The sequence below is a fragment of the Botryllus schlosseri genome, chromosome 2 (genome assembly GCF_051294905.1).
Source record: "Botryllus schlosseri isolate E-star chromosome 2, Bs_hap1, whole genome shotgun sequence".
NCBI classification, from domain to species: Eukaryota; Metazoa; Chordata; class Ascidiacea; order Stolidobranchia; family Styelidae; genus Botryllus; species Botryllus schlosseri.
Genome location: NC_137237.1, coordinates 23,458,697 through 23,480,887, shown reverse-complemented (window position 1 = coordinate 23,480,887; position 22,191 = coordinate 23,458,697). Strand labels below are relative to the sequence as shown.

Genomic DNA, 22,191 nt, shown 5'->3' with positions numbered 1-22,191 from the left:
AACTAGGTTGATGCTTTTTATGGATACTGACATCCATTTATGTATGACTGTACCCTATCATCATCTTCAATAAGTGATGCGAAGATGGATTTATATTCGAAACCGCCAATTTCTAAAGTACGATATATCGCAGTTTATAATTCGCATTCACATGCAGAACGTGACTTACTTTATGGAAAATTGACGTGATTTAGAATGCAATCATACAAATTTGGGACCATCTTAGATCGGACGAAGTTATGTAACTCAGTCACACCGAGAGATAATGTCTTTAAAGCATATATAGCTTTGTATATGATCGTAGTACCAATGTTCGAATACGTCTGTATCTAACACCGAACTTCTCGTATGTTTGTCAGCAGTGACGTGCGGTCCAATGAGGCAGGTGAGGCAGTGCCTCACCTGTCGTCAGGGCGAATAAGTGAAAATTGTGAAAACCCTCCATGAGTCGATGATTATTGATATTTTATATCGATGTTTATAAATACCTAAATTTGAATATTTTTTTACACAACATCATCAATTTGCATAATTATTATTCAAAAATACAGCGCGAAAGGAGAGTTGCGGCACAGGTGAGGCACGGGCGGGTCGTGCCTCACCTGCTACAATGCAATTCATCATAAATAGCTCGGAATTCATAACAACTGGTATCAATCAAATGCAATCGTCACACTGATTCCGGAAATCCAAATATTAACACTGTCAGACCACCGGAACCCCCTCAAAATCGCCAAGGCAGGTGACGTTCGGCTTCATTACAAACAATGCTATCGCAGAGAAACGATAGCTAGGTGAGGCACAAACGAATTTGCCTCATGCACTATTCGCTAACAATTGGACAATCGCAGCACAGTGAAACGCGCTATCGATTTCGGAATTCAATAGTCTTGTAGGAATTACGTATAGTAGCGACGGTCAATGCGTAGTGCGGAGCAAATACATTCCCTTACTTATGTAGTTGTTATTTATTTTCCGTTAAATTATGGTATGTGATAGCTACTTGCATAGGCTGCATTGTCGTTGCTTTATGCTTCGAATAATTTATACCGGTACTTGTAGAGATAGTAATTATTATCCGTCTAAACTTGCCAATTTAGCACAATAGCGACCAGTCCTACATGTATTGTATAATGTGGAATTGCAACGGCTATCAGTGTGCAAAGAAAATGCTTTCTATACCCGCTGCTGTTGTTATTCACATTTTGGATCTCTTTATCAGGTAGGCTACTATACGTGCGTGTGTGTCGGGGGGGGGTCCGTGCCTCACCAGTCATGAACCTCACCGCACGTCACTGTTTGTCAGGGAGGTCATACTACCACATTTGTCGTATGTCGCGTGATTTGTTTTTAACAAAATACAATTTTCCGCTAAGAGGTATGACTTTCTCAAATTGCTTCATGTTTCAGACAAAGATATATTTTCGAATTTTGTGCTATTTTCTAGTGGAGAGATCTTACAACCCACTTAGGATAACGTAATAACTACACAAAGTCCCAGTCATTCAGGATAAAATATTCTAAAAGGGTTGGTCTATGGGCCTTTTAAAATCCAAAAATACGCAATTACACGTTTGAAAGTACTATAAGGGACGTGAAAACATGCCTCGCGTATAATCCAGATTAAGGAGTGTTACTCATGCCCTGTGACACATAGCCAGTTCGTTGACACCTCTTAAATTGCGTATCATGGTTACGGCGAAGAATTTTGTAACAATTTATGAATATCATTATCAATTAATAGTAGTGGGCGGAACCGAGACCCTTTTCGAGGTGATATACAAACATTCGTAGTATACGCTCTTATCGTGAAGTTATTACAGTATATCGTAAAATCATCCGTTTCCAGCACCGTGGTGCCTTGTTTACTTAATCCAACCGAAATAGATGCTACTGCCTTCAGCAAAATATTTATCGAACCATCCTCGAACTTGACACAAACCCAACAGTTCACACCCAAGATTATTGTATAAGCACCTATACGCTGTGACCGCTGGTTAAAGGTTTCCGTAAATAGAAATTTAGTCTGTAACGTCAGTTACAAATCCAGTCGCACTTAAGATGGACTGCACTGCATGTTAGGAATTATATATCTATAGTAGGGTTACCGTATTTTGGAAATGTGAAAAGAGGACACTTTTTCAAAATTTTCCGACTTATAATTCTGTAGTAAAATCCGGAAAAATGGTAAATTTTCTCCGGCTTTGCGGTTGGTTGACTAAGAAAAAAAGGTCAACTTTCCGGCTCAGCTCCCGACATAGCCACCGGAGCGTCAAAGCAGAGCAGAGGAGTTCCTTTAAGTGTCGATGTGTTAACACTGAACGATGGTTTGACTTGATAAATTTCATTCGGAATGAAATGACTCACACTAGGCTATGTTATCATGAAAACAGAAATCAGTTGGAAAGCAGTTTTTCTTCAGGGTCGACTATTTTGCATCTGGGACTTCCAGAACTCAACTCAATTCTGCAATTTTTGCTAGTATGTACAAAGCACAAATGTATGCCCCATTGTATGCCTGGAGTAGAACGCGACCTGTGCCGCCGTGATTAATTATTATCAAGTTAAATTTTGATCACTATAATACACTATTGTCGCGTATGGAATGTTCATGTTAACTCGATTCGAGAGTTCAATTGCTGGATTATTACCCTGTTGTAAAAATTCACATAAATTTCCCAATTCGTACATGTACGGCAAGGCAAGAAGCAATATGAATACAATACGAATATTGTTAATGCCTGATAGAATGAATTGTTCGATAATAAACCTCTCAGCAAGCTGCGTAAACGCATGTATTGTACTTTGTACCTAGAATCATAAAAGAGCCGCAATCAAAGGCTGCAGTTTGGCCACCCCGGCGTTATACCTTCATGCCAGGCTTGCTATATCTGGTAAGCACTTGACATAGTTTTTTTCATACGAGGCATGGCCCAAGTGTCAAACAAAATTCAGATTCAATCATAGTTAGTCTAACAAAATATAGGATGGATGGTGGCCAGTCGCCAATTCTTCAATGTCACTTGATCCAAAAATACTACTTTTGCTATTAACCGGTCGATAGTAGGCTAGGCTATATCCATAAATTAATGGTAACTGAAAATTGAATGTTACTTCGCCACAACACACCAACACATGAACTTTCGACCAATATGATACTCCGTGATGGATGCTTCTAAATACGTTGTCGACGGGAAAACTTTGATCGAAAATGATCACTACATGTTGGCCGAGACCTTCGATTTATATAATTATGTATGTATAATGTATATGTCCAACTGTCCATTGTTCACATTGGCAGCAAAATGGCCGGCGCCGAATAGTCCTGTGTTGGTAATCTGAAAAAATAATGCACCCTGTGAAGAAATGTTGACTTGGAATCGTATCCGTTTCACGAAATAAGTTTTTCTTTGGGATTATAGTCTCGTACGTTTGGACGATTCCAATATATTTTGACTATATAGCAGGCGGGAGGCCGCGAAATATTAACATGCAACACAGCAATTGATCATGTGGGATGAAAGAGGGTCAAAAACATGTGGAATTACTATACAAAATTGAGTCATTAATTTGAAAATTTTGACGCGCTTCGCATGACTAGAAAACACATATACGGCGACGTCTTATATAACGAACGCGGGGTTTCGAATAGTTGTAAAAAGAACTTTTCTCGCCAGACCTTCGGTTAATCGGGATTCGGGGCTCCAGACCGACCAACGCTTTTTCTGGGTTGACGAAGTCCTGTTGTTATAGGGAATTAATGGTGCTTCGTCAGTTATGATCAATTTACACCAGGCCGTTATAATACCTTCATTAATACCGAGATACCAACGATCCATTTTCGATCAAAAGTTTCCAAACTTATCGTGATACACCTCTTGCGGTGATTAGATGGCGACAACAAACCTAGATCAACCTCCAACACTAATGGTTTCTGGAGTCGCCTCGGCAGCATTAAATACAGATTCGTAATAGCACCTTCATTTTGTGTCACGTTGTTTTCTTAATGAAAATCGGCCGTGTGACTATATCACCGCAACATCACAATGAGCGATGGCGTATACACGCAGAATTGCAAAGCATATGAACTGATGGCAGTTTAAAAAGAGTAGTAAATGTTTTGATTGGCCATTTGTCAAAAAGGTTAGGTGAAAATATTTATCACCACAAATTTGATTCCGGCAGATTGTCTTCAACTTCATCCTAACAGTCAAAACAACAGCTGTTCGACGACTGCAACAATGCTTGCACTTCAGTTATCGCATATCAGGTGGGTTTATCTTATTGGCAATCTGTAGCATCATAATGATTGCATGATTATTGATTATTATGATGAGTGAAGCTCTTGCAGTGTTTGTACAGAAATTTGTTGTGTTGGGGAGATGAAAAATAACCAGCTAAACTTTTAGTATAAGACCAACATATGAATTCTATCATGGTCGGCCTAATGATTGGCTTATGTTTCATTTCGTCATCAAGTTTGCGGAATGTCAATAATAGCAGATGAAGCTATCGCTGCAGTAATATTATTATTTTTATTATTTATATTTGCACAGCGCAGTGGCGCTTATCGCCCTTTTCAGGCGACTTTCATTCTCTTCTCTCTCCCTACCACGCGTCCCCATCGTTGTCTCTGCTGCCGACTTGTATGTAGCACGGCTCACTTAGAGTCTGGGCTTTTCAATGCACAACGGTAGTAGTGAGATTGGCGATGAGGATCCCAGAGAAACCTCCGACACGGAGAATATGGTCTAAACCGGGATTCGAACCCACTTTCATTGGTTTCGTGACTGCACTGTTTAACCCACTGGATAGGAATATTTGTTCTACGGTTATTAAATCGCAAAATGTTGCAGAAGAAACGCAAATTGTACAGTACACTAACTTGATCAATTTGCACTTATAGATACATGGTTGTAGTGCCTATAGAGTAGAATATTCCATGGCACATCGACGGATTAGAGCAATAGACTATTGACGTGATTGGACCAGTGGTTCTTAAACTTTGCTAACCCTCGTAACCCTTACGTTAATCTTCAAGGCTTCGCGGAAGTCCAACTTTTGGCTGGGTCATAAATACAAAAATCGATCACAATACACATCCAACTAGCAACTACACATCTAATACATTGCAAAGGATTACTGGTGCACAGAATGAACCAAATCCGTGCGATTGGGGTGTTGGCTACTGCTGTATAACTTGGGGGTGATATCGGTAGCAAATATGGAAACCCGTTTTACACTCTGCTCAATATCAACGTAGCAATATCTAGACGCCGAATACATTGTCCGTTCTGGCCTATAGACCGTTACGGCGTAAGCTTATATTCCCTCCCTTGCAAGTAGGCCTACTCGTCGGAATTGACGGAAGATAGCGATTTTAGGGGATTATTATAGGGTTACCATATTTTTGTGAAGCAAATTCCGGACGCTGTTTAGCGCCCACTAGCGGATTTTTAAATGAGGTGTAGCACATTATCCGTCAATATGACGTCACACTAGCCAAGCATTGCCCAATGCCCATCGACTGTATAATACACAAGAATGGAGTGTAACATAGGTAATGAATTGGGCCATCTGTAATGTGATCTCTGGTGATTGCTACTTGCTAGGGTCTGCAATAGCTTTCTTCACGGGCCGGATGAAATCGTCTGGTGGGTTGTGTCTGGCCTGTCGGGATTGTGTTTGACAGCCGTCTATACTGTTTGGTCGGTGTGGCTATCTGGTTATGTGTTTAATCAGGTCCTAAACAACATTTTATGTCCCATCCGCCCAAAAAAGTACCGATCTAGGGCCCACCATAGGGTAGTCGATGTAATTTGTTAGGCACTTAGTATATGCATTTGGTTGTTAAATTTTATATATGAATTCTGTCAATAATATTGATTCTTCCATGTATTAGGGCTACTATAAATGCACCAGCAGGTTTCGCCGGTGATTTCCAACTATTTATGGTCGCGACCTCATTTCCAACTTGAAAATGTTCCTTGGCAAAGCTCAAAACTTGATAAGCTGATTACTAAAAAAATCAGCTTGCCCAAACTTACTCGCAGCCTGGGAAGCTGATTACGTCCAACATCATCGCGATCCCCAGATATAGGCGAACGACCCCAAGATTTGGAACCACTGTCTGTGACTGAAGCATCCAATCGGCCTTAACCAACTCTAGGAATACACCGTTTGCTTATAATTGCAATTAAAATCAAACTTATTTCAGTAAATGATGGTTATTTATATTTATTTTGATAGCATTTTTCGCCGAGGGTGGTGCCTGGTGCCCATACTGATATCATTATACGCTGGATTAACTCGCGCGCGGCGCGAAGGAGAATTTTGAATAGCATAAATCTGCTTGAAAATTGTATTGTTTATGTTGATTTATGAAAAACTTTTCAGCCTGCTTCAAGCCTTCAAAATTCCGGACATTTAGGCATATTTTAAAAATTCCTCCTTGACGCAGATTTTTCAGTGAAATTCCGGACATGTCCGGGAAATTCCGGACGTATGGCAACCCTAGATTATTATATCCTTTAATTGCGCCAGTTCATACATTTGGCAACGTTTAAAACGTCAATATGTACTTCAGCTTTGTGGCATTATGTGATCCGAGTCGTCGCTAGGTATCGTTTACGTTAGTATACGCTATCACGTCACTGGAATGTAGGGTTAGAATTAGCAAAATGACGTCACATGACGTTATGAGGTTCACGTTTGCGTTCACACAAACCTGAGCGTTTCAGATGTTAACACCATACCTACTATACCTTCCATTTACTGAAAATATTCCTGTCACACAATCATATTATATTTATGCTATGTTGTGATGGCGAACGCAAGTCAATGTCTCACATAGGTTAAAAACAATCTCAAATTAATAGCGGCATTTATTGAGTAATTAGTCAAATTCGCATCTCGATTTCTTTGACATTAGCTGGAAACGTTTGGGTACTGCGAATAAGATGTTCAATTGTAAGTAACAACTTGTACCATTCTAACTGCTCCTTAACGACGCTTTTAGGAATGGTGCGGTGCGGAGCATTAGTGACTCTGTAGCTTATGGCGATAATCGATCTTTCAAATTATACCACTTCATCGGGAAATTAAATCAAATATGTGTGAGTGATCGTTTTATTGAAAATTCGGCGGCTAACCACAGTAGATTCCATTTGCGTTCTCGGAATTCGCGGTTTTTAATTTGCTGTGCTCTGCGAATGGATCATACAGTCCACGACAATGCCTTCATTCCCATTGCCAATGAAAGTTATGCGGCTCCCCACATCGATCATCGATCAAATTACTCATGCGCAAAACAGACCTGGTCCTGTTAGTCACCGCTTCAAGATGATAACCATCCTTGTAAAATGAATATATATATAAGGTGACTTGTTTTTATTCTGGAACTGTAGTGAATTCCATGTAGTCTGGGCGGAAAGCATGCTATAGGGCCTACAGTACAAGTGAGTATCAGAAGAAATTACTTTCTAATACTATCTGACCGCGGATATGATTATAAAACATTAACAAAAATTGTTCGTCAATTTATATTGATATTAAATTGGACTATGCTGTCGATCTCAGGTCAGAGGTGGAGTCCGGATGTGTTCGTGTACGCGTGGTGCGAGTGCTATAGGCTATACAAGTGTGCACTGTATACCTTACGTTAACTACATTGGGTTGATATTACTGCCTGATTTCCGACCGTATTAACACGAAATTATAGTACAGATTCTATAGTACAGATTAGTCGGTGGTCACTGGTCAAAGTGGTCATGGCCATTAAACCATAGGCTATATGTGATCCGCGTAAGCGGTGTCTTTCAATTAGCGTAGATCAGAACTGATGGGCCATGCTACAATTCGACGGATCAGGAATCATAATATGGAATATCGGCCTGGTGTCATGCCCATATAATAGTTGAATCACCATGCATACCAAAACAGCAACATACAAGATCCGAAATATCGGGCCCGAACCCATAAATCCAATCGCTGGCGGCAGATGTTGATTGAGAAGAATATCGCCAGTCAAAGGTCCTTCAAGGAGATGAATGAATCCGATTAACTGTAAACAGACATACGGAGAGCATTTATTAAAATGAAAATGTCCACCAAGTGGGCTATACCGGTTTATCAATGATTCAGTTGCTGCTGAATCGTTCTGGCAATTTCAGACCAGTTAGGCACAACTCCTTGCTCCAAAGCTATACCCGTATTAGGGCATCAAGTGTCTTTTCAAGAAGACCACTCCGTTTCCTCGTTTCCACCTACTTCCACCTACTGTCCACGAAAGCCCACTTCCTCAAATAAGTTGTGGTGTTTTGTACAAGAACTTTTAGTGGTCTGTTTTGGAACCAGACTTCTGATTACGTGAATAAGAGGCATGCACACTAGGAAAAAAAAAGATAACATGAAAGTAAGCGACATTACGTAAATATTATTTCACTCTGGCTGATTAGAGACAAAGTTATTGCAACAGCTACGATTACCGGTGCGTCGTAACGTAAGTAGGCCTAAAGCAACTTGTCACGAACGCGTCGCAACAAAAAAAGTTAGGGAGTCACTATTCTTAGTGACCAATTAATTTATTTAAAATTTCCACGTCAGAAAAATAAAAACATGCACAATTTTCATCCGCACTTATCCGAACCACGTTTGTCATCCGCACTGCAAATTAATTCTTATCCGCACAAGAACTACCATCCCACAGATTGAAAACCACTGGTCTATAGTATATTGGTGTGCAAATTGCCATAAAAGAATTACGATGTGACGCCTTCTTTACAGATATACTTCATTTTTTTTTAATGGATTTCCGCGTCCAAATAATGACGAATCAAAAACTTCAATTTGAGAAAAAAATACGAACGTTCATTTACATCAGATTCCGTAAACGCGAAAGTCTGAAGTATCTACATTGCACTTCTCTTTGTGGTATAGGGTAGAAAGTTAATAAATATTTGGAAGAATTTGTCGGAATGTACTAATTGCTAATATATAAACTAATTATAACCAACAACACTTGACGGCACTTGGCGTTTTCGCGCACTTTACGGATTACGAGGTTCCTTATCCTGCTACTTAAGTATCCATTATCACGTGGTTGAGATCACCAGATCGGTTGCGGAACGGTAGCCTGTAATTATTCCATCAAATAGCCAGCAATTTGATGGGGAAATGGATTGTTTGGCTCGGACCGAGTGATCTCCAATCATTTGGCAATCGCGAAGACGCAGTTCGATAGGATGAAAGTTGCGCATGAAATAATTAGGTTATAAATTGTTGACATTTTACGCGGATAATCGAAGTGCAAAATTGATTGATGGCAGGAGAGCGGTCACTTTTCCCTATTTTAGGCCGTGTAAGTCTTCAAGAGCTTTTCAGTTTCAGGGTGGTAGAGGTCTGTTGTTATGAATGAGTCGCCGCGGTTTCAATCCATCGCCAGGCTTCACTAGAAGGTAAGGATTAACTCATTACGCACTTGTCAAATATTTTTCCAAGATCAGCGCTTAGGAATGACACCGCGGACACGTATTTCCACATTTCTAATTGCCTTCTCGAATGGATGTGAAAGTCTTACGGCTCCAAGATTCCTATAAGTGGGTTAAAGTGGGAAAGTATTTTGTATGTCGTGACATGTAAAATCTCGCAAAACAGTGGCGCAGGATTGATATCGTGATAAAGTTTCGGACTTCGCGGTATCGCAGCGCACCTGAAAATATTGCGAGCCTGCCAATATCGAATGGACGGTTGCACCTTCGCAGCGTGGCAAAAACCGTAGGCCGATGCCACACCTAATACTAAATTTCATAAAGCATTTCATCATTAAATTACAATCCGCATGGACGCTCAATTTCCGAATGCGAGGACATTATGGTTAAGAGAATCGGCATTGATATTTAAAAAAATCCGTTAACTTCCTTTCATCAAGTTCCAATCTCTATCGTATCCAATTAAGTTATTGCAGGCAGTGAATTTCTGGCACACCGTATATATTAATGGGCGCGGCAGCAAGATTTTATTGTTCATTATATCCGCGAATTCGTAAGTCTTTTAACTATAAGCTTTGTAATCAAAATATTCCTTTCCAGAAACCTCATGTAATACCATTTCATTCATTAGGCAAATTCACTTTTCAGTTGGTTTCAGTAACCAGAAAATGGAAGCGCTCCGCAGTACAAAATGACAAAAAAAACAATAGTTATTGTCATCTTCTGTTCCTTTAGAAAATATGGATACGTAGAATAGGTCAGTTCAGACGCTACATCGTAAAATTGAGCGGAAAGATTTTATACTCGCATCGTGCAAGGCTGCGACGGACTCCAGCGTATAAATTGCTTTGACTTTGCGTTTAGAACGAATTGACGAATTATTGATCGGGTTAAGATCGCGTGGGATCGTTATCTCACTCTTCTCACTGTCAGATTAATATCCTTGACCACAACCGGCGCGGAAACCATGTATGATATAAATCCTGAATATACATAAAATTATACAGGTGTCAGTGAACAATGAACATCTTGCAATCTTCGATAGGGTTGGGCACGGCATAGACGTCTTGGAATTGCCGGATTGTTATTCGAATATTACGTCGTACAATGCGAATACCCGTTGCCAGGGCTTATGTTATGTCATTGGGAATACAGTATACTTATATTTATGCTTTTAAAGCGTAGTCTAATTTGTACGCAGCTGCAAATGCGGTGTAGTTGGTGCGACGATGACAGTAATCTAATCCTAGTCGAGTGGGGCTATCATGAGAGTAATGGCGTTCTCAATTTTATATTGCTTCAAGTACCGAAATAATTTCTTTTGAGATGAATAATTACATTGCAGCATCATCGCTTATTACTGAGGCCAGGCACTTTCTCAACAGCAAAGAGGAATTGGAAAATCGATTCAATCGCATGTTGATTGCAGCATTTCTACAACATGCTGTGCGTAATTCTCTGTAGCCGAATGTAACAAGTGGATTTCGATGAAATGTATTAGCAACATTTTCAAAATATCGTCAATAGTGCTTCTGCCACTAGATGAACCAGAGAGAACTTCCATTGACTATAGGAATTGTAAGCGGCAAACACACTCTTCATATCTTGACAAGAATGCATGTATAAAAATGATACTGTAAAGTCTGGTTAAATTAACAGCTTATATATCGCTCGAATGAAAACACTGATTGCACCATTTGATCTGAACGCAAGACACAGACGTGCAAAGTTCTCGCACATGATCAAGGCAAGGCTGTTCGAAATCTATAGTTTGGAACCGATTAAGTTCACGTATAGATCGCTCGATACAAATTTTATAATCTTTAAATACGTCTTCAATTTTGAAGCACCTGTGTCTTTCATCAAGGTCAGACGTAGTGCGGAAGGAAGAAATTTCGAATTTGTCGGGCGTGAAGGATTTTTGTCAGATCGCGTGCGTCGCGAACGGGAGTACATCCGATCATTTTGAATTATCGCCTCGAGAAAAAGTTTTTGTGTGGGCGCTCGGTTAAGATTACAAATCGATCGAAACTTTCTCATTTGTCAATGATAGATCCGTGCTAGAGGGAGGCTTGGGTCATGGCAAATTTTATATAAAAATCAGACAGTTTTCAATAGGATCAGAATATATACGTTGTCCTGTCCACGTGAGAGGGAATTGTAGTACCGCAAGCAATGTCGTTCTATTTTATATTCAAAGATCGCCAATAGCAATCGATCATATATTACATTTGCTGACTTTGCACTTTAAGTGCTGCAATGCGGTTTGTATAGCGATAGTATGTCGAGATCGCGAGACATATATCCCTGTGTTCAAAACTATCCACTAATATATATATATATATATGACTTATATTTCACATCAACGTAACACATCCTTACATTCATGGCGTATAGAATATCGCAAACAAGGTAATAAAGTTGCTAGGTCGTATCAGCTTATTACGAATTGTCTAGGATAATCGATAATAATAATATATCAACTAGGCTTATTACCAGTTCAGTTTTTATCGTTAGTGATAATAAATTACAGTTAAAACTTCTTGATAAATAGTTCAAACAAACGTTCACATGGGAGTTCAATCGATATCGTTCCAATGCGTACATTCTCATGCCGTCCCCAATAGTAGATTGTTTCCACCTGAGTTAGTGAATGTGAGACATATGTTTTGCAAATATAAATATGATAATTTATGATTATATGGTTTCAAAAGCATATGCATTAAATTTTATTTGGACCTGGCTTATATATTTAGCCTTCACTTGTTTATCCTCAATGGCCCTAACATAGAAAGCAAATATTAAAAAATACATTATTATCCGTGGCGCAGAAGACCGGAAATGGTCACAGGCGCCACTCATAATAATAATTCAGAGTAATAATAATTCAGAGTTGACTGGAATATTTTATTTATGGCATGTGTACGAGACATGGGTATCCATGGATGGATGGGTCCATGTTTACTGTGAGTTAAATTCACTTCGTTATTCGGTATAGTATTGTACGTTCTAAGGTTAATAATGATTGTTGTATCATATAATGAACAATGCGAACTCACTATTTGATCTAATCGTCAGCAATACCGTTGAGTGTGGTAATTCACCTGCACATATTTGATCGCCAGATTGAAATTAAGTCATGTAAAAAATAAATTATAATGTTATCATTTCATTCTGATTTCAGATTACGTCACGAGGATGTGCATAAATATGACCAATTACCTCGCTCTTTTACGATGAGTTATCGAATAGAATACGATCGACGTTCGATAGTTACGTATATGTACGTCGGGCTGTTACAAAAGTTACGATGGAATAGCTTAGTAATAAAAACATACGAGTATGGTGATGAAAGGTCAGGCCTCGCCTATACACGAGGAGTGTCAGGCAATAATATTGTAACATGAAACATTATGACAAAAAATTGTTTCGCTAAAATCCTATTGGGACCACAAAATAATTGTTTCTCTCGATTCCTAATTGATCCTGGGATCATGCAACATGAGTTCACGATTAACCCGACCGCAAATCTCACGGTTGTACGAAACTGTGCCGTATTTCACAGGTCTTGGTCCACATACAAAACTATTTCGTCATATTTAATGGAACCGCAATAGGTTTCTAGTAAATACATGATGCTGGTAACGCCCAAAAGTAATGAATTCCATGATATAGTTATCTTTGTCTTCGGTTATAAACTTCGTGCCGCCGTGCATGAAGACAAATATCCACAGGGTCCGCCATGATTGCGATTACTTTGTGTTGCAAAGTGTTTTATGGTTGCATTAAGTAGGGTACATACAGTTTTAAACTGGTTAAACATTACAATATTTTCTCAGAGCCTGCTGTACGCTGTTATTATGTAAGACTAGGCAAATCGAGAACCTCAGTGAATCGAATGCGAATCGAGTATTAAACATAATCTGGTATTTTTTCAATCGGACGTATTTCATTGCTCAATGCACATGCACTTAGTGAGAATGCTACGCGTTGATCGCGACTCCACATAATTTCGTTTCCACTTACGTGTAAAGCTGTTTGCTATACTTTAGATGCTGTGATACTAGTAATCTAGGTTTCAAAGGTCCCACTGCGGTAGGAAAGTATCGAAACTATAATTGCCGTTGATAGATCTTAGTGGATGGGGTCTTATACATTCAGTACTCGAGAAGATCGTATTCCCCTACTCAATGATATTTACAGCATTGCCCTACTTGTCTCGAATCATTACAAATTGTACTCAATTCGGATTCGGTACTCGAATTTATGCCATCGAGATATTGACATGGACACTGTCATAAGGTTCCGTTAATAGCCTGATCATTCCGAGTGATAACGTTGATCTGTTGGTATCTAGAATCTAGATACAAGAATGAATGTATGAGTAATGATATCATTCAGCAAATGCGTATCTCAAATACCCTAACTTTTCTCGTCGCGACATATCCAGCGTATTTGTATATTTAGGTTACGTTTTCATACTATTTTGAATCGAGTTTGTAAGGTCAACAGCATCTACGGTTAATTGTGATTTACATGTAATTGAAGAAAATTTGCTGATTTAATCTTCCGACTGAGCTGTAATCACTACCGAGTTAATAGGTAATCAAATGCCGTCAACGAACCTTCGTTGCGACCGCGAAACCGCAAACTTACGGAGCAGTTCCATATTTATATTGTCGATTACACGAAGTTATAGCCTTATGAAATGCACTTGAAACGTTCACGTTTGCGGCGGTGGACAACATTCTTCATAAAAATAATTGGTATGTCTGATGCCCTTATTCAACTACTATACTCTCAGTTCATCAATCAATAAGTAGCCTAATTCAAACATTCCAAGTCTTCAAAACGGCTTGGGACTTTCATATCTTCGTTTGCCCATATCCTCACGATCAATACAGAAATGTGGGTGAAATTTTGGTGACTACTCCAGGGATATCTAGAACTGGTTTCTAGATATCCCTGGACTACTCGTATGGTATGAATTTCCTGGTAAACGAATTTCAAAGAAGCAGATAAATGTGAAACGAGGAGAGCTACACGCGATCTTATCAACAATGACTAAAATCGTGCTTTAAAATTAATTATTTTCAGTTAATCTCATAGCTGCAACGCAAATTTTTATATTCTTCGTGCATGATTTAACGACGTCTTGTGACCGACATGAAACTGGAACAACTATTTTGTATTGCTACTTACCTCTGCGTGGAATATATTGCCTATGCCACAGGTAATGATTGAAGCAGTTGCTAAATCAATAACTCTCCGGCACTGTGATAAGAATGGATTTTTGCATTGGATAGGAAGTGCGTGCGGAAAAGTTGCCACGACTGAAGAAGAAAGAATCATCGGCGGGTATGCAGCGAAACGAAAATCGTGGCCGTGGGTGGTAAGTTACGAGTAGCCATGACTATAGACTATATCTACACTTTATGCACGAGTGGTTCCCAACCTTTTTCAGTTCACTGACCATACTTTTAAGGCAGGTTTTACTGCGCAATCCACAATGAGATATGGCCAAACGAATGAAAAACAAAGTAATGAGAAAAGAAGCCATTTATACACGTGTATTCTACGATCAATGCGTATTGAGCTTGCATATTATATAATAGATATTATCAAAACAAGTGCAGGCTTTATAGGCATGATATTCCTACGCGGAAAATGTCAAAAAATACCGAAAATTGAGATTCCTAAAAAACCATTGCCATTAAAATCGAGTGGCATCAATTTGCAAACCAACAACATCTGTCAACAATACAGTCATAGCATTCCTAATTTCTGGAAAGCTTTTTAGTAGTTATTGCTCATTTATGTAAATAATCGTTGAATTGTTGCTATTCCAAATCTAGCGAAGATTTTCGATGAGATTTTCGCGTTACAAGTTATTTAACACACAGTGGATAATCTGTAAAGTACACCGCACTTCTCTGTTCTCGGAATATTACTCACTTCATTTCCATCGACCTTAATTAAAATAAAGACAACGATCGCGTGCCTAAACGTAATTACATGTCATTCACATTTTTGTGCAATTTTGGCTTGAGCGTAAACTAGTAATCATTGACTCGTGTCAACCCTTCCCTGTACCGAAACTCCTTTCATCGCTCCGCAAGGGTCAAACTCAGTGTGAGATGGAGAAAGTCCCTAAGAATTGATTGAAGAAGATGGTGACAACTGCATGCCAATGTTTTATTTTCAGGTGAGCATCAGTTTTGGAAGTCCACTGGAAAATCCAAAAGGAGTCAGAGACGGTCACATATGCGGCGGGACATTAATCCATAGACAGTGGGTACTAACAGCCGCGCATTGCCTAGACATACCAGGGTGCGTTTATCATTTCTTAATATAGCTTATGAACTAACATAAATAACTGATACTTGTCAAATTCAGGCGACCCAATGTGTTTCCGAAGAGAGTACCCAAACAGTGGCGGGTCATTGCGGGGATGTATAATCGTACCTCTGAGGAACAGCAAGAAGGATATTGGCAGATATCTACCGTGAGAAGATTTGCATACCATAACGGTGAGTTTAAATGGTATCCGAGTCGAAATAACATCGCGTGATTGTGCGTGATTGTGATTGTGATTGTGATTGTGCGTGCAAAACTTTTCATTTTGTTGGGCTGATTTCCAATGGTGCCCGCATCCGCACCTTTTGTCGGGTCTGATGTTAACACGAAAATGTGATTATTTTCAGATTTTCAAGACTTCAGCACTTACTCAGTCAACGACGTAGCGATGGTACAACTCTCCCAGCCATTCACAATTACAGACTACGTTCGACCCATCTGCTTGCCGAGAAGACGCCAAAAATTACTGGAGGGGTGGAATAAATGCTTTATAGCTGGTTGGGGAACAATGGGTAAATTACATAATACAAAATAACTGTTCCTATAGAATCGTTAGACGATTGAATTTACGAATTTGGTAACGTCGAAGTATATGTTAATTGAGTCTTTCTTATAACTTGCAGAGGAAAATTCGACGACATATTCTTTGACACTGCAAGAAATTCCGATGTTCATTATTAGTCAAACGTTTTGTGAGCAAGCCTACACCACTGTGGCGTCGTATCGCGTGAAGCAGCATATATGCGGGGGTGATACGGTCAACGGCAATAAGGACGCATGCAAAGTAAATAGTACATGAGATGGAAATTTGCACAGTACACAATCACCGTGCGTTTGACAGGGTGATAGCGGCGGGCCATTGGCTTGTGAAGGCAAAAACGGAGATTGGCACGTCGCGGGCATTATATCATGGGGAATCGGATGCGGTAGAGCCAATACGCCTGGAGTATATACGAAAGTCAATACCTACATGGAATGGATTCGCCGCATGGTATAGTCTCAACTCATTGTAAATGATTTTTTGCCTTATGTACACTTGTACAGGCCATATAGCTAGGTCCTCCTATGGGAGTCTCACTAATACTCCAATTTCGAGCATATATATATTATATATTTACGGAGAGAGGATTCGATTCAATAATGCATTTAATATATAAGGAAGAAAAAGCGCGTCCGAACAATGATTTCCAGGCGCACTATATTATTTTTGAGCAAAATAGAAACAACTGTATATATTTGTGCACTTGTATTGGTCGACGTGTCTCGGCCAGGGAGTTTTAGATATCCGGTCTCGGCGCACATTACATTTCCGTTACTCAAACCAATAAACAAGCACCGAACTATCGCATACGTGGATATATGATTGATTGGTCGACATAAATGCACATTTGACAAACTGCCGTCACGACTTGAGCATCAGCATCGCATGGCTCTATCTAAATTTGTCGTATCAAGACTATTCTAATACACTGATCATATCTCATGCGTGATGGTATTACAGATTTTACTTTTCCATAATTAGGTAAAGTGAAATCACTCGGTTTTGCTTAGCGTTTATCAATTATATCTAGGCTTAGAACGTAATTCCGTTACGGTACACGATCATAATGGTGAGAGCCTCGAAGTCGTCAGTGTAAGACCGGTAACACGTTTGTCAAACCATGTTGTTTCATTCAGGCAAACAGCTACACCGTGCCGATGAGGAAAAAGATGATTCCAAAAAAATCAGGCAGACGTCGCAGAAGCATCATTAACACAAAAGACTTCAGCTTACAATCGACACGGCACATGCTAGCAGAAGAAAGGTATGGGTTTTGGACAATGATGCAAAGAAAACGAAGATCCACATCAAAATCAAGTTTCTTAAAATTCATTCGGCACTAGAAACGGATATTTCTGGTTATTCGGGAAAGAAACATCGTGTCATGGATGTCTCGCACCGGATTGAGCATGGTACTGGGTATCGTGTGTGGGACACCCGTATCAATGAAGAGACATTATACGAAAGGCGGCAGGATCTGCGCGCAATAACTGACATCTTCGTTATTCTCATTCCAAATCATTCTTATATTTATACATTGTGAGCAGAAATATGTATTGACGTAAATCCCTGGTTTTAACCAGGGAACATATCGAGGTCTATGTCAGTTCATTTCCACTTTCCTCAGCGCAATTGTATGGTCAGATGTTAGATAATTTGAGAAGGCATAATGGTGATGTCATATGTTGCCTATTGCTACAACTACAGGCCTACGTTGGATACGCCACTGCTTGGCAAAATACATTCCTACAGATATAATATTATTATTTTGAACATCACACCATTCCAATAATTCCTGGTTTGAAATCACTAAAATTAGTGGGGTAACTATTAGAATAGGAACGTTATTATCATATATAGTGCAATTTGTACAATGTACAATATGTTCTAAGCTATAGGCCAATGTTCGGATTTATATAGCCATCGGAATCTGGTATAGTAGACCTATATCATTGTTTCTCTTTTGTTCAACGAAACCTGTTAAGGCGAGATCAGTAGAAGATATACGAATCAAATGTATAAATCACCTTGTAAAATTGATCATGATTTCGGTGTTTGATTGTCACAAAATAATAGACTTCACATTCTTCACTCATAGAATGGCAAAGGTTAGACGATGTATATATCATCGCGTGATGATGTTTCCAACTGACGGAAAATTGCGAATGACGATATATGTTATCTTATTATCGACGAAGGACAAAAGAGTCTTCACAAAATTATGGTCGTGATTACAAGCACGCAGTCTGTTCCATGTTTATTTTGTTGGAATTAAGATAAGACAGTGAAAATCGTAATAGTTTCGCATGCCGATTACTTGAAACGTTGTAATATGTTTTGTAAGACTTACGCCAATCACGAAATGAAATGATTGATAAATTACAAATGGTGTTAATGTTATACCTCATCGCAATTGGCTGTTTCCGTTGAACTCATAGTCTACGTCAGGGGTCGGGAGAGTTTCTGGTCGTAATTCAATAATAATTCTCGAAGAGCCGCAACAACAATATCAATATACTGTTACGTCAGATTTGAAGATTTGTGATGTCATCGTGACACAACATTAAAGTTCACTACATGGGATTCATAGTGTACGCCACATTTTCTGTATAAAAGTCAGTGTTGGGATCAAGTCACTATACCTTCGAGTCACGAGTTATTGCAAATTTTGACTCGAGTCAAGTCAAGTCGATCTATTTTCGAAGGTGACTCGAGTAAAGTAAAGTCACTCGTTTTTGGAGGTGACTCGAGTCAAGTCACGAATCATGTCACAATTCAAGTCACATCGAATTTTCAAAGTATGAGTGATGATCAAAATTCATTACATTTTGATAGCTGTGTGAAAGACAGATTTATCTTGAACCAACTAACGAATATAAAGTCAAATATACATGAAAAAAGGCCTTCCATCGCTCACGAACATGTAGAAATGCGTGATTAACTGTATAGCTACGTGCTACGGTCTGTTATTATCAGCCAAAATAGAGCATGGAATACGAAGCCTCAAGAAGTTGAAACAAATTGATATGGTAATGAGTATACATGTTCCATGGTATACAGCATACACAGAGGTGGTCAAAGTAGTCAAGAAAGCTACTCAAGTAGAAGTAGAAGTAGCGACGAAAAAATCTACTCAAATACGAGTAAAAGTATTTTTTCCATAAGCAACCTAAAACTATTTGAAGTAGAAGCAGAATTAACTGACATTAAATCTACTCAAGTAAGTAAGTAGTTGTGAAAACGATCGTAATTCGTTCACATGGATTGTCAAAAGGTGCAAATTGAGCTATGCGAAAGGTGCCGAGCTTGATTCAGATTGATGCATACCAGGAGGTATCCAATTTTCGAAGGCATGAGCATTCGTCCGCATCATGGGATGAAAATGATGATATTGATATGGAAATGCGATACAAATCCTCTGTTTACTCGAACAGCACGTTTTAGAAAATATCATGGTATGGTGCCCTCCCCCATATTATAAGGTCTATAGTTTAGTCGAAGAGCAATACAGAGAAGTTGTATAGGATAGGGTGTAAACACTTTGCACGATTAGTAAACGTTGATAAAAAATATGCCGGATCGCAAAAATGCCATACTGTGTAGCTTTATTTCGGGAAATTAAAGGCATTACTACACTTGCTTTTATACTTCAACATTTATGTAACTGATATTAATTAGAAGTCAAAGTATATGATACTGGGAGTTAAAAGTGAATTATAAATACTACTTCTAAAAGCGGAGCATGTATTTCATGTCTTTCGTCCAGAAAGTTTCGAAGGTTGGTATGCTAAAACAGCTCTAAAACTAAATATAAGTCAGAGTCCACTTTTCCAGATTAGGACACGCCATGGACTGCTAGATTACGATATGATAAGTAAATGCTAGATTGCGAAACTTCAGTTTCAAACGTTATGATGAGCCATAATATTATATACTGTGATGAAATATTTGATATGGCGAAGGGCGACAATGTGGTGTAAACGGAACCACGGAACGCGCTACCTAAATTATATTCACCAATACTATCGTGAAATACTACTGGTCACTCCGTATACACTGCGCGCCATGCGCGACAAAAATTCTGGATTTTACTCAAATTTTATGAAAATTAAATGTTGATGCTCCGTGAAAACAGCCCCGAAATTCCTCAGGCTATCTTCCCGTTTGGGGTATTAAACTACTTCTACTTGATAAACTGAAAATAGCGAAAAGTAAGTAAGTAGATCCCAAAATATTACGAAGTAGAAGTAGAGAAAATCAGATCTACCTGAGTAAGTACCAGAAGTACAGGAAAACTACTTGAGTACTTCGAAAAAGTAGAAGTACTTCGTTACTGACCACCTCTGGGTACACATATTGTATACACTACCCATACCCATCTACACATCCGTCAGAATATAAACGCATAAACTATATTAGTTCGATTTTAATCATACAAGAGGGTTGGTAAAGATGAGTATTGCATGAAGTACGCAATGAGTCGTTGATATACGTTGCTATTAGATTTACTACTACGACAACGTAAGCTGTGATGATCATTTCGTTTGCTGTCAATTTATTTATGGTGTAGCTATCAGAGATGAGCAAATTTGAAATTTCTATGTCCTAATCCAATCCAAATCCGAACCTTCAAATCCAAATCCAAATCCTAATCCATAACTTTTTCAGATTCTAGTCCAGCGGTTCTCAACCGGGAGGCCGCGGACCCCTAGGGGTCCGCGAAGCAATTTCAGGGGGTCCGCGAGACCTCTAAATTTTTAAAATGCTTGATAACCTAATTATTATTTTATATTTTAATTTGCGAAAGATGAGGCAATTTCGTACCACAACTGCTAAAACCTCATGACTCATATCATCATAATAATCGTCTGACATGAACTATCATAGTGTGGAAATTCATTTTCATTGCCAATTTTCCAATAAGCTGCTGATACAAACATATTGCTGTTTGGAGACGTTTTGTTGGGGTTTGTGGAAAACATAAAAATATGGAGATAGTAACGTCGATCAAGGTCACTTCGTAATGTCTGCGAAACCTTCGATTTAAAGTTGTCAGTCTCATCAAATTAGTGAACAGTCGTTTGAAATAACAATTTCCGAAGTATTTCCCTAATGTGCCCCAATGCAGGAATTGAAACCTCTCAATGAAATCCATTTTATACTGTGATATAAATAACCACTATTTGAACAGCTTCTTGGAGGTACAGAACATCAATGTATAATTGAATAGTTTATTCATATTGAAATGAACCCGAATATTTACGGCTGACGCTCGTCATAAATCGGACAATGATATACTTAAAGCTCGGCTATCATATTTGGCACGTTCTTATTGCGGATGCCCTATCGGTTGGTTTTTTGATGAACAAGTAGTGTTTCGTTGCTGTCAAAGCATTGCGCTCCAACCCTGAAATTCATATCACCAGTTACATTGGTGTGTAGCCTTGTCTTGTTAATGTTCAATTGTTCATGGTCGAAAATGTTTGCTCGTAAATATATATCTAAACCGGAACAGAACAAGTCGTTTCATGACAGTCTTTCTCAGGTTGGAAAATGGGATCCATTCATTGGCGCATAAAATTTGTCTATACTTTTAGATTAGGATTTCACTTTGACTGTAGAAACTCTCTGTGGGCCTATCAAAACATTGTCACGGACCGAATCCGGCCCGCGGTGCGTATATTGCCCCTCCCTACGCTAGATGCTGGGCGTGATATGTTCATAAAATATTTATTTCTTCATTTTGGTGCCATAAATGTTGCGATCACACCAATAGTATCGTCGGAGGCGTTTATGCGTTAATAT

General features: G+C 39.0%; 1 protein-coding gene across 1 annotated transcript; it reads left to right on the top strand.

The window, feature by feature from the left end:
- The first annotated feature begins 12,348 nt into the window (after positions 1–12,348).
- LOC145434210 (serine protease 30-like) lies at positions 12,349–18,799 on the top strand. Its single transcript, XM_080311540.1, has 9 exons — positions 12,349–12,454; positions 14,586–14,721; positions 14,795–14,880; positions 15,694–15,818; positions 15,885–16,018; positions 16,193–16,357; positions 16,469–16,629; positions 16,687–16,836; positions 17,523–18,799. The coding sequence occupies exons 2-9, from the start codon at positions 14,655–14,657 to the stop codon at positions 17,727–17,729; spliced, it is 1,095 nt and encodes a 364-aa protein (XP_080167666.1). The 5' UTR covers positions 12,349–12,454; positions 14,586–14,654; the 3' UTR covers positions 17,730–18,799.
- The last annotated feature ends 3,392 nt before the right edge of the window (positions 18,800–22,191 follow it).

Excerpts from the sequence above, each read along its gene's own strand:
- LOC145434210 (XM_080311540.1), top strand. The coding sequence starts at position 14,655 with ATGAAACTGGAACAACTATTTTGTATTGCTACTTACCTCTGCGTGGAA. Across the intron at positions 15,819-15,884 it reads CATTGCCTAGACATACCAGG|GCGACCCAATGTGTTTCCGA; the intron begins GTGCGTTTATCA and ends TGTCAAATTCAG. Across the intron at positions 16,630-16,686 it reads GCAATAAGGACGCATGCAAA|GGTGATAGCGGCGGGCCATT; the intron begins GTAAATAGTACA and ends TGCGTTTGACAG.